The sequence below is a fragment of the Manihot esculenta genome, chromosome 15 (genome assembly GCF_001659605.2).
Source record: "Manihot esculenta cultivar AM560-2 chromosome 15, M.esculenta_v8, whole genome shotgun sequence".
Taxonomy (NCBI): Eukaryota; Viridiplantae; Streptophyta; class Magnoliopsida; order Malpighiales; family Euphorbiaceae; genus Manihot; species Manihot esculenta.
Genome location: NC_035175.2, coordinates 1083733 through 1096887, shown reverse-complemented (window position 1 = coordinate 1096887; position 13155 = coordinate 1083733). Strand labels below are relative to the sequence as shown.

The 13155-nt window shown below is 34.5% G+C and overlaps 3 protein-coding genes across 4 annotated transcripts; 2 read left to right on the top strand and 1 right to left on the bottom strand.

Annotated features, from left to right (window-relative positions):
• Window positions 1–1924: 1924 nt before the first annotated feature.
• Window positions 1925–2546, top strand: LOC110601240 (protein RALF-like 33). The gene has a single exon (XM_021738304.2). It carries the CDS (start codon window positions 1982–1984, stop codon window positions 2336–2338), a length of 357 nt encoding a protein of 118 aa, XP_021593996.1. The 5' UTR covers window positions 1925–1981; the 3' UTR covers window positions 2339–2546.
• Window positions 2547–3588: 1042 nt separating this feature from the next.
• On the bottom strand, window positions 3589–6820 carry LOC110601241 (heat shock factor-binding protein). Of its 2 annotated transcripts, XM_021738306.2 has the most exons (5): window positions 6596–6788; window positions 5537–5590; window positions 5021–5044; window positions 4387–4429; window positions 3589–3967 (listed from the first exon to the last, which is right to left on the bottom strand). In XM_021738306.2, exons 1-5 carry the CDS (start codon window positions 6596–6598, stop codon window positions 3822–3824), a joined length of 270 nt encoding a protein of 89 aa, XP_021593998.1. In that variant the 5' UTR covers window positions 6599–6788; the 3' UTR covers window positions 3589–3821. The 2 variants fall into 2 exon arrangements, with proteins under 2 accessions (XP_021593998.1, XP_021593997.1); XM_021738305.2 differs by having other exon boundaries at window positions 3589–4429; window positions 4954–5044; window positions 6596–6820.
• A 2429-nt stretch (window positions 6821–9249) lies between these two features.
• Window positions 9250–11135, top strand: LOC110602222 (xyloglucan 6-xylosyltransferase 2). The gene has a single exon (XM_021739684.2). The coding sequence runs from the start codon at window positions 9511–9513 to the stop codon at window positions 10891–10893; it is 1383 nt and encodes a 460-aa protein (XP_021595376.1). The 5' UTR covers window positions 9250–9510; the 3' UTR covers window positions 10894–11135.
• The last annotated feature ends 2020 nt before the right edge of the window (window positions 11136–13155 follow it).

The window sequence follows — 13155 nt, the reverse complement described above, 5'->3', positions numbered from 1 at the left end:
GTTGGATTGAAAGATTTGATTTACTATATGAATGGTTTGATTTCGTATATAGAGTTGACTTTGATATGGATTTGATTTTGAATATATGAGTTTTTTTTCCTAGACTAAAAATCCAATTTCAAATAAAAAAATAATAATAATAAAGAATGAGACGGCTGAGAAGAGCACAGCCCCATCTTACAAAGTTACAAACAATGTACACAAGTGGACCATAAATGGTACCGTACAAGTACAGTCGCTGCCTTGCTGAGTTCAGCCATCTATTATACACCAAAATCCAAACTACATGCTCTAATTTTTCAAAACCAAATCAGAGCCACGATTTATTTCTAATAATCACTGTGTTTTTTTGTGTGTATGGCCCAGGATCCACGCTTGCCCACCGTTCAATCCAATCCGCCGGCCCACCAACCATGCATTTCAGGCCCACCACCTCCATTTGTAACAATAATTTCACTCTCACCTTAATTTTAGAGATAAAATAGTTAGCTCAGAGTTGGGGCGCTGGTGAATGAAGTTGTAGCTAACTCCAGGATCAACTATACACTATATTGAAGTATCAACAGCAGCTGTCCTAATTCCAAATCTATCCTCGTACAAGGTTATAAAGCCAGTGGTGTTGGATCAGCTCCTAATTTTGGTCAAACTCAGTTGCATAACCAAATGAAATTGTAAAAATATTCAGCATATCTGCCTGAAACGAAAGGTTTGCTCAGCTGTATACTCCAATGATGTCAATGAACTATCGCTTATGTGTTTCTAATTAATATTTCATGGACTTTAAAATTTTTGCTTGCAAATTAAAAAATAATAATAAATATACTAAATTCTAATAAAAATAGAGATAGAGAAATAATAAATATTTTATAATTATAGGTTTAATAATAATATCCAATTGATATTAATTGTTCTGAATGGAACTGGTTATTAATTTAAGTGTTTTTTCTTTTTTTCTAAAAACAATTAAAGTATATGACTAAAGTTAATTGGGCCTTTCTATATAGCATTGTGAGTTATGACGCCTAATAATCTCCGTCCGAGTTGTTGATGCCGCTGAGGACTGGACCAAGGTCCAAGGTTTCTATTAAGGCCATGTCTAAGATTTGGAATTGGATCATAAAAGAAAAACTCATGATATTGTTATAATATATTTAAACAACAATATAAATAAAATATTTAATTATTTTGTATTTACACATAATCTTGCAAATCAATTAAAGAATTAAATGTTACAATTTAAAAAATATATATATTATATTAAAAAAAAAAGAATAATATATATATAAATTGAGCTCACTAGGACATAAACATATCATCATCAAGCATCAAAATGCGCTAAAAATTGCCTTCCATTGAAAATGACTATGACCTTATCCAATACAACATACTTATTTTTCTCTTTTTCCATGATTTTGAGTTTGATGCTATACAATTAACAAATATTGAAATTTTTTCCATCATCTTGCAAAAAAAGCCAAAGCCACCCTTCATTTTCAGATTTGGCTGCCCACTAATTCTACCCCCAACTTCATCAACCCCATCATTCCATTTATTGAAATAACAAACTCCTAATTAATTTTAAATTATTAAAAATATTTGTGGTGTTGTTGTTAAAATTTTAAATATATTAATTAAAAATAATTAAATTTCAAATTTATAATTGTAATTACAAAGTTTTAAACGATTAAATTATTTTTGAATAATATTGTAAAAAAAAAAAAAAAAAAAGGGTTTTCTTCGCTCTCTCAATTTAGATGGGCTTAACGTCAAAAGAGTTATTAGTGGATGTCCACATTTGTATTGACAACCTTAGATTCTAAGTAAAGCTGAAGTCATCTTAAATTCTCAGTGGCATTCTCGTAATTATTTCCTTACATCAATGGCATTTTCAATTCGGCCGTCACTTATAATCTCCTAGCTCGTCTCATTTTTATCCCCTTACATTCTTACAATTCCAAACCACAGAGAGAGAGCCTGAAAGATGGGAAGCTCTAACAACTACTGTATTCTCCTGATTTGTGCAATACTGGCCGTCCACGTGGTTGTATCAACATCATCAACGGCAGCCGTCAATTTCATTCCGATGGAATCGGGTTGCCGCGGATCAATCGCCGAGTGCTTGATGGGCGAAGACGAAGATTTCGGGATGGAGTTCGCGATGGACACTGAGATCAACCGGCGCATCTTAGCGACAAACAAATACATAAGCTACGGAGCTCTGAGGAGGAACACCGTGCCATGTTCGAGACGCGGCGCTTCGTATTACAATTGCCGACCTGGAGCTCAGGCCAACCCCTACTCTCGCGGTTGCAACCGTATTACTCGCTGCAGAAGTTGATTTATTTTTCCTAATATTTTGCCTATTCGATTTCAGAAATTTTTTTTTTTTTTTTATATATATAAACATTTTACCATACTTACTGTATCTGGGTGTTTATAATTATAATTACTATAAGTGATTGTTATGTGTTAATTGTGCGTGTACACATGTTTTTAAGGTGGGTGTGTGGAATAAACATAGAAGTTGAAAAAAAGTAATTATCTTTTATTGTTGTTACTTTATATCGTTGAATTCTATGATAATTTCTAGTCCTCCTACAACTTCGCCGTTATGGAATATTTGATTATAGTCCTTTTTTGTCTGGATGGTATTCGAAATTTATTGTTCGGATTGTTTTAGATTTTTGTCGGAAGATGAAGTGATCTTTTTTAAAATGCATCCTATGCGAACTTCCAACTCGAAACCAAGAAAAAATTTACTCTAACCAACCTGTCTATTTTTCAGATATCATTCTAATCTTTTTACAACTTTGCTGTTTTGGTATATAAAATTGATAGTATTCTAAAATGATTAAAAATTTATATAATTTTCTTTTTGGTTATACATAATTTATGAATTTGTATAAATGCTTGGTTTAAATTTTATTAATTTGATTTAATATAAAATCAAGCTAAAGAAATGCAATTTTTCAGTTTTTGAGGTCCACCAAAATCAGCAAACAACTAACATGCAGCACAGAGAAAATCAATAAACAAGTAACGTGATTTTGAATCTGGATGAACAAGTAACGTGATTATGTGAATGCAAATAGGAACAAAATATCTGGTGCTAAATTTAGCTCCAAACCATACACTTTGTTAGCTGTAGCTAGATTGCATGTGTGGCCCAGCCAATTTTGGATTAATTTTTTGTGGTGTTAATTTTTATTTAATAATTTGAATTCTTTTTTTTTCCTAGCTTTTTGGTTTCAAGAATCCCATCGCCGCTCTCAATGACAGCAACCACCGTTACCCCACACGGACAGACAAATTTTAGTGGATGCGATCTGATGGTTTAGCTGGGGTAGCTCCATAAAAAGCATCTTTCTTCGCCTTTATTTAGGACATAAATAACACACCTCACAAGCCCCAGTCACATTAGACATTTAAAATTCGTACCTGGACCACCATAAAAATCCCTCTTTTCTGTATGTGTGTGTATATATATATATTTTAAATTTCAACCATGTTCTGGGGCGGTAGCTGGATGCATAATAATTCACAATATAAGACAAATATTCTTTCTTCAAATCATCCATAACAAAAGACTAACAACTCAAAAGCCATGAATTTCATTCATTATGTTCATTGACATTTGAAAAAGAAAAAAAGAAGGGAGAACAAAGATACAGAAATCAAACCGGACACTCAGTTATTGAACATGAATACAAAGCTTTACCAGATGATATACTGCCTTTAAATCAAAATTAGAAAACAACTCGACCGAAATGTCTCTGTAGAGGAAATATTTTGTTTTGTTTAATCACTACAGTATATTGTTACTAAACTGAAGAATCAGTGCCAGACTTGGGTTCTTCTTTCACCTTGGAAGGAGCTGAAGGAGATGGGGAGCCCTCTACCCCCATCTCAGATCTGAGACCATTGATGCTTTGCTCCAGCTCATCTATCCTGCCGCCCATTTCGTCAAGTGCATTGTGGTCAAAGAAATCAACATTCAATTCCATTTCACGTTATTGTCTACATTAAAACAAGGCTAGAACCTAGAGCAATGAAAGGAACACAATTTAGATTTGATCAACAGAATTAAATTTATAAATTTTTCAGTGACCATTTCATGTCCCCATTTGAAAACCCCTAAGCTCAACAATGACCATTGCAGTTTTGCAAATGATACCATTGAAGTAAGTTTAAAAGATATTCCTCCAAATGCCACAAAGATAAAATGAATTGATTTCATGTTTCTAGATAGATTTCAAAATACATTCCCTCGTGACTCCCCTTCCCTCTATCCACCTGATAAGCAATTTAAGGATTCTAATAGCAAAGGAAATCTCATTTTCTTTGGCAAGATAATCTGCAATCAACACATGAAGAAGAGCAGGATATTCTTTGTAATGATGGAATCCGACATTGTCTGGAACCTGGTTTGCTGCAAAATGCAACAACTAAACTAGGTAAATCTGCTCATAGTTTCAATAACTTCAGTACTATTAAATTTAGGCCGGGCCTAACTCATCCCAAAAGCTAGCTTAGGAAGGAGTGCCTGTGGCCCATATAAGGGGCACATTACCTTTCCCACAACCGACGTGGTATTTAATACACCCACTCACGCCCAAATTTTACTGCTGCGTGACATATTTATGGGAGGTCCAACATCAGATGGGAGACTCTGATACCATGTTAAATTTGGGCCAGAACTAACTCACCCAAAAACTAGCTCAAAGGGGAAGAGTGTCTATGGCTCATAAGGGGCACATTAACACTTTCCACAACCAACGTGGGATTCAACACACCCCTCACGCTCAGAATTTTTACTGGTGCGTGACATATTTATGGAAAGCCCAACATCGGATGGGAAGCTCCGATACCATGTTAAATTTGAGCTAGGCCTAACTTACCCCAAAAGCTAGTTCAAGGGAGGAGTGTCTATAGCCCATATAAGGGGTACATTACCCATTTCCATAACCGATGTGTGATTCAATAAGTACAAATCCTCAGACATATCTAACCACAAACTCACCATTTGCTGAAGTAGATTTTGTACCTGCAGAAGCAATATGAAAATTCAGCAAAGGGTAAACATTGAATCATCTGAACCATACTAGAGAACTGTTGCAGCAAACAGTTAAAGCAAAAGCTTTATTGGAAATATGGTGAAGTGAAGACATTTATGATATGGCTGTACCTATATTGTATCTCTGTGGAAAATAAATGCAATCCAAACGATGAAAAAGGAAGGAAACAAAAAATGCATACACTAACAGCTGCATTCCCAAGGAATATGAGGCACAGCTGCCAAATTAAAGCAATAGATGACATATTATAATCATAACACTATGCACCATTTAAGAATAACTTAATGCTTATGGCCAAATATGCTCCTGATAGGTACCAGAATGAGAATTTCATAGCTCATCTACCTAAATCATCATTATGACTGAATGGAGGTTGTGTTTTTGGCTAAATCATGTCATTTTATTTGAGAATAGCTAGATGGGTTAATACAATGTCCTTGAAGCTGAGTTCAGGATCTTACAAAAGCTGTCATATCAGCAGTACTCTGCTTTGGATCTTTAGCATCATGCCCATCCTGCAAAACAATAATAATAACCAATAGGATTTTTCAACATAAAATTGTTACAAAGAGTATCGTACAGAATAAGCAGCTAAGAAATATAAAATGGATGCAGAAGAAAGGAAGCAATTAACAGTTAATGACAGTAAGGCATCAAGCAAATTAAATTTTATTGCACTCTAAATGCAACCATATGCTGTCATCCATCCACAAATTTAATAATTAGCAAAACAAATCACCCCACAGCCCAAACATTTTACCTGCAGGCTAGATATCAGTTTCACAGTGGCCATTGCACTTCACTAGAAAAATTAATCTAGTGCTAGCCACTCAACAGTTAATATTACATAGAACAATCTTACGTAAGTCCTCTTGTATTTACCAGATAACCATGTCTTGCTTCTGAATATTGTTAAGGTCCCATTAAAAGGATTTATAATAACGAATAATCCCAAAAGTAACAATATAACTGCTCTCATAAATAGAAGGGAACAGAAACTCAAATGCATACAAACAAAAGATTGATAAGGTTTTCAAAATTCCAACACACTGCATGCATCATCAATACCGAACCTTTCTATCCTGCAACTGATTCATCGTCACCCCAATTTAATGCAGTTAAAAACATAAGATACAAGGCTTTTGTGCTTGGCATCTAGAAGCAGATCTCGCACCACTCAAATTTACTCCATTGTTTCCCAAACTACGTAAAGATCCTTTGGTAATTTGCATATTCAATCCCATCAACAAAATAATAATAATAATAATAATAATAATCAACTAGAGTTCCATCGTCAAGATAGAAATTTCATCGATTATTAGAGAAAATCAAAATATCAACAAAATTTGAACTATAGGGTTCAAGAGATCGAAGATATTAGATCGAAAATTCGTTCAATAATTCAAAAACCCTAGTCCAATCTCATGATAAATATTCTCAAAATTGCGTGGAATAAGATAAACAATCCAAAAAACAGCATGCTGGATTTCTTTTCTTTTAATTTTGTGTAAAATATTTACCATTTCTGGAGTTCTTGTCTGGTAATTGGGTTTGGGATTTGGGTAGTTGGATATTACAGCTGGAACTGGAAGCAGAGGGAGACGAGCAAAGTGTCTAGTGAATTTCTGGATAGAAATGTGGGGAGAAGAAAAAGAATCACCCAATTACGGATTTGTCCCTCCTTCGTTCTCCAATCTATAGAGCAGGTCAGGGGTATGTTTGGTGTATAAATTACGGCTGGTCTGGACAATTTTCTGGTCCCAAAAATTAAGGAGGTTGATAAATCAATTTTTATGTTTTGTAACCAATTCGTTTGATTGTGCGGAAAATATTTTAAAAAAAGTCCAAAAGTAAAAAAGATAATTAGTATTTTTTTTCTTATTTATTAAAAGAGATATAAATTGAGGGAAAAAAATAATAAATTTAGAAGAGAAAAGTGCAATTTATATATAAAAATTATAAATACCTTTATATATTTTCTTTTAAAAAATACGCAGGATAAATTATGGTTTACTATAATTTCCCTCCCTTTCTTTTTTTTAATATTTATTAAAAATAATAATAATTAGTTTACTTAAGTTCTATTTCCTGAATCTAAATACTTTCTTTTTTTCTTATATAGTTTACTATGGAAATGTTATTTTTAAAGATACCCAAAACGAAGTTTAAAAGAAAATGTCGAATAAAAAAAGTTAAATTAAGAATATTCTTTCCGTCGTCAGAAAAAAAAAAAAAAAAAAGATTATTTGTTTCATTCAAGCAAGAAGGGAAACAACTGGAACCAACTCCATTATTGTATTTACGATACAGCTATAACCGGTAGATGAGAAAACAAAGATACCTCCTTCAATTTTTAAAATTTATTAATTCATCTTTATTTATAAATAATTTAATAAAATTTATATATTTTAAAAAATTATTTACTCTTTACATTAAAAATTTTTCTCAATATATTTTAATCTTAATTAAAATATCTAAAAATTACAACACTAGATAATATATAGTTAAAATTTTAAAAATTATATAATCTAAATATTAAAGGTGATTAATATTTTTTTAATAGAGGAATTAAAGAGTTTGGCTTAGTAAAATAATAAAAATATTTTAATTAAATAATTTTAAAATAAAAAAAAGGCTACATAAATTATCCCTCAAACTCTAATTAAACATAATTACTGGTTCGATATAATTTGATGGTTCAAATTGAAATTAAATAGATCTATTTTAATTTTTTAACATTTCAGTTTAATTTTAAATTAGTTACAATTATGTTTTTTTTTTATTTTCAATTCTCATTAAATTGAAATTTTGATTCAGATTTTAAAAAATAGTACTAAATATTATTGAATTTGTAATTAAATTGTAAAAATGGTATGCATTTGAGGACAAAGTGATCCTGAGTAGCTAGGCCTAGCCTTAGCCAAAACCTTTTGGTTTCGTTCTGTAACCCTAATGCACCTAGAAGGCGCTTACGAAAATTATTTTATAAATACTAAATCTTTATAAATCATTTGAGACTTAAGTAATTATGTATTTTATTAAAATATTTAAAAGTGACTAATACATAGTTAATATATTTTTTAATAAAGTAATATATAAATAAATTTATTATTAAAAATTTTTAAAAAATATTAAAAAATAAGTAATGAAATTTTAAAATTAAATGAAAATATAATTTATTTAGTCAAATTAATTTACAAATTTAATATTTATAAACATTAAAATAAAAATTCTGTTACTTGTCTCTGATTTTATGCAGTTTATAAACTCATAAAATATTATAAATATATAAATTTACATATTTTTAAAATTTATAAATTAATTTGATTAATTTATAAATAAAGACAAACATTTAGATGGTTCAACGCCCTTCATGGGTCTAGACTCTAGTGGCCTTGGGCCATGTCCATTTGAGCACCGATTGGTCCGTTGCTTGCCCTAAAGGTTCGGGAGGTATCCATTGCCTTGGTAGTTGTGACCCTGTCTTCTCTTGGTCAATTTTTAGGACTGTATTCGCATGCCATTGCCTTATTGGTAAAGTGGAGACCATCATCAAACAATTTGTCACCCCCTGTTTGGTTTGGGTTGGGCATCTGACCCTAGTTACTTTCTCCGCTCACGCGTCTTTGATTTTTCCTTGACCCTGGTTACTATTGGATTAAAGACTAAACTTAATGATCCAATGGGAGACAGCTTGAAGTTATCCTAGGACAGAAAAAGTCCTAGTCGAGATTAACCATGCACACCTGTAAAATCTGCTTCCTTTTATGGTCTGAACACGGAGAAAGTAACCTCATAACCAGACATGATCCTCCGCCCCTCCGAGTTCCATGTGTTAAAAAGTCAGAAGGTCAAAACCAGGCGCAGGAATAAAGCTAAGCTCAGGTTTTAATTATTTACATAAACATACATTTATTTTTAATTTATAAAAAATAAAATATTATTCTAAAGAATAACTAAAGAAAAAAACACTTTTACGTTTTTGTTAAAATTTATATTAGGAAATTTCAATGAATTAGATTTATTAATTAATAATTCATCAAATCGGCGGGATTGGCTGCATATGCCAAGTATGGGATTGATTCCGTAAACGTGCATACAGACGCAACATTATTATTCTACAGCAAATTAATTTAATAATGATGATATATGAATTTCCATTTCTGCCCTTTGGGACTTTCCTCTTCTCTTCTTCTCCCTGCTAGATCTTCGTTTTCCTTTCCTTTCTTTCCATTCCAGCTCTCACTTCCCCACTCCATCCACCGACTCTCCCCTTCTTAATCACCCCTTACTTTTCTCTCATTTCCCACTATATCCTCTAACAGTTCTACTTTTAATATTATACTGTTCTCAGTTCCCTGCCTCACAAGCCAAACGAGGTCTTCCATTAATCGCTGAAAGAAAGCGGGTTAAGGAAGCTCTTAACTGAGTCAAAATGCTGGAGCGGTGTCTCGGGACTCATCGAGTCCTTAGGATTCAGAGAGCGATTCGCCACGGAAAAGTCACCCTCTTTTGCCTCTTCATGACTATGATCGTCTTACGTGGTTCTATCGGCGCCGGCAAGTATGGTACTCCAGAGCAGGACTTCAATGATCTCCGCGACCGCTTCTACGCCTCCCGCAAGCACGCGGAGCCCCATCGAGTTCTCGTCGAGGCCCAACCCGCTACCGAGTCAGCTCAAAATGTCAACAATAATAACAACGATCCCAACAATTATGCCACATTTGATATTAATAAGATACTGGTTGATGAGGGGCAGGATGAGAAGCCGGATCCGAACAAACCTTACAGTCTTGGTCCCAAAATTTCGGATTGGGACGAGCAGAGAGCTGAGTGGTTGAGAAAAAACCCTAATTTCCCTAATTTTATTGGGCCTAACAAGCCTAGAGTGCTCTTAGTGACGGGATCTTCGCCTAAACCTTGTGAGAATCCGGTTGGGGATCATTACTTGTTGAAGTCGGTTAAGAACAAGATCGATTACTGCAGGCTTCATGGGATTGAGATTTTCTATAACATGGCTCTCCTTGATGCGGAAATGGCTGGCTTCTGGGCAAAGCTTCCGTTGATAAGGAAGCTATTGCTGTCCCATCCGGAGATCGAGTTCTTGTGGTGGATGGATAGTGATGCCATGTTTACGGATATGGCATTTGAGGTCCCTTGGGAGAGGTACAAGGATTCCAATTTTGTGATGCACGGGTGGAATGAAATGGTCTATGATCAGAAAAATTGGATTGGATTGAATACTGGGAGTTTCCTGTTGAGGAATTCCCAGTGGGCTTTGGATATTTTGGATGCCTGGGCGCCAATGGGACCCAAAGGCAAGATTAGGGAGGAAGCTGGGAAGATACTCACTAGGGAGCTCAAGGACAGGCCCGTTTTCGAAGCTGATGATCAGTCTGCAATGGTTTATCTATTGGGTACACAGAGGGATAAGTGGGGTGACAAGGTTTATCTAGAGAGTGCTTATTATTTGCACGGTTATTGGGGGATTTTGGTTGATCGATACGAGGAAATGATCGAGAATTATCATCCGGGTCTTGGTGATCACCGGTGGCCACTTGTGACTCACTTTGTGGGTTGCAAGCCATGTGGCAAGTTTGGTGATTATCCAGTGGAAAGGTGTTTGAAGCAGATGGATCGAGCTTTCAATTTTGGGGACAATCAAATTTTGCAGATGTATGGGTTTACTCATAAATCACTTGCTAGCAGAAGAGTTAAAAGAGTAAGGAATGAGAGTAGCAATCCACTTGAAGTGAAAGATGAGCTTGGGTTGCTTCATCCTGCATTCAAAGCTGTTAAGTTATCAACATCATCTTGAGACCTAAGGTACAAACATCATCATGAGAGCTTTGAAAAGAATGGAATGCGCCACTGGCTGTTGTTTGTTTAAAATTACAGTACATGTCAAATTGCACGCAATTTCTATTTATTGCTTGTGGTGACCATGGATATTGTATTCTCTTTTTTTCTTTTTCCTAATTTTGTGTATTATTAGTGTTTAAATTTACATTGATTCTTGAAAGAAAGAAAGAAAGAAAGGAAACTCTTGCATAGGTACTATTTTTATCTATATTTTACCAACTAAAGCGTTTGTGCTTGAGTATTCAACTTATTCTCTCTGAATAATTATTGCCGAGGAGATTTCAAGTTTGTTCTCGTTTTCCTGCACAGAAGACCTAGACCTTGAGTCTGCTAACCACACTTTGACAATTAAGTTAAAGTTGGGATTGGAATGTGATTATCTAGGTCATACAAGGAGAGAGAATAGTAATGAATTTATTTAGGTGGTCCAATAACATCTTTCCTACCAAGATGAGTTTTATTGGCTATCACTGTACCAGTTATACAAGGATAGTGTTGCTATAACTGTTTAGGCAGAGGAGTATTTTAGATCTATTGATCTCACGAGCTGGGGAATTCCTTTTCTCCTAATATGGATCCAATTTTGAGTACTTGGGGTCCTTTTTAGATCTATTGGACTAATCTAATCTTTGTGGCCCGGGCATTGTCAAATGCAAACTATCTGAATGAAATAAACTTTAATGTGAATTGGATTTATTTTCTTCAGGTGTAAAAGCACACAAAGAACTTCTCAAATTGGAGAAACCTAATTGAAACACGAATTACTATCACTTGAAAGTATTATAAAGCGTTAGTTCTGCAAATGCTGGAAATTTGTACTTTTGCAGATAGTCCTCATTCTTTCCAGGCTTCTAGTTCCTTTGTGTTATCAATTGCTTAATTACCATATACACTCTGCAACTTTGTCTGGAGTTGAACTCGGAATATGACATGCTATCTCTCCATTTAGCCCCAAGAGGCTTGGGAGTTTGTGGTGGTGGCGGCAGATGGGGAAGAGGAGGCAAATCTAGGTGATAATGCTGAAATTCAGCGGGGCGCTTAAATGAGGATACCTAGACAAATGTCTTATTCGCTGGGTTGATCATCGAGTTGTGATCTATCCGTTGGATTTCTATGCTTGGTTTTGAGGAAGGAGTCCTGTAAAATGAAGAAAACAGTCGTGATCCACCGGGAACTCCTCGGTGGAGACCCTCCAACGTTTAAGTCATACCTGAAAACTTAGTGGAGTTAAAAGGAAATAAAACGGTGAGGAGAAGAATAGTAGTTTCAGATTCTCTCTGACGGAGAGAGAAATAGGTCATTTTTCAGAGAATAAGAGATCATTTTTAGGATTAGTTTAATGTATATATACTTTTGAATAGAGCGATGTCCCTAGTGCCGTGTCCCTTTTTGATGGAGCTGAGATGTTTTTGTGCAGGAGTGTTAATAGATGAGGAGCTGACTGGTTCATATCTCTACATGCGCGCTTATGATCAGGCGACGATTAGCTCATAGGAGGTTGGTATTTTTACCCTGATATCATTAAATCGTGTCGGACTCATTCAACCTACATAAAAACGAGCTTCTTCCGGTTCCAGGTCGGCCACATCGACGTTCAAATCCTTGTTGTAGTACGGTCTTTTGAGAATGTCAGTTTGTCCGTCTTTTTCGGTCTTTGAGGAGGTTGGTCTGTTCGTTCTAGATTTTGATAAATTCAAGAGCATTGCTGGTCTGATTCTTTGCACTTGGTAGATCGAATTTCTTGTTGTCCGGTCTGATCAGATAAAAAAGTTTTCGATTCACGTATACACGTATTACGATATTGATATCCTATTTTTTATAGATTATCCCTGGGTATAATGCTTCACACGGATAACATATGGTAGGAAGTCTTATGAATTGCATTTTTTTTTTTACTTTAAATACTCGCATCTGCGTGAAGGATTAAGTATTTATGATGAAAAATTATATATATATATATATATATATATATATATAAAGAAATAGCTTAACGCTTATTTGGTTTTTTATTCAAGGGTTACGTTGTGAACGAAACCACGAGTTAGGTAGAAGAATGGGTCCTTGATTCGTGTATAGCTAAATGCAGGCATTGTTCTTTCTCCTTTCTCCAAACAAAGATTCCCAAATTACCCATCAATTGGTTGATAATGCAGAAACTTATTTCAAGAAGAACGAAAGAAAAATTATTTTAAGCAGTTGGTAAATGACACCAATACGA

What these genes read in the sequence shown, in the direction of transcription:
- LOC110602222 (XM_021739684.2), top strand. Translation starts at nt 9,511, where the DNA reads ATGCTGGAGCGGTGTCTCGGGACTCATCGAGTCCTTAGGATTCAGAGA.
- LOC110601240 (XM_021738304.2), top strand. Translation starts at nt 1,982, where the DNA reads ATGGGAAGCTCTAACAACTACTGTATTCTCCTGATTTGTGCAATACTG.
- LOC110601241 (XM_021738305.2), bottom strand. An exon ending in CTGCTGATATGACAGCTTTT is followed by an intron (nt 5,045 to 5,536) that starts GTAAGATCCTGA and finishes TTGCTTCTGCAG; the next exon opens with GTACAAAATCTACTTCAGCA. An exon ending in CACATCGGTTATGGAAATGG is followed by an intron (nt 4,430 to 4,953) that starts GTAATGTACCCC and finishes TGCATTTTGCAG; the next exon opens with CAAACCAGGTTCCAGACAAT.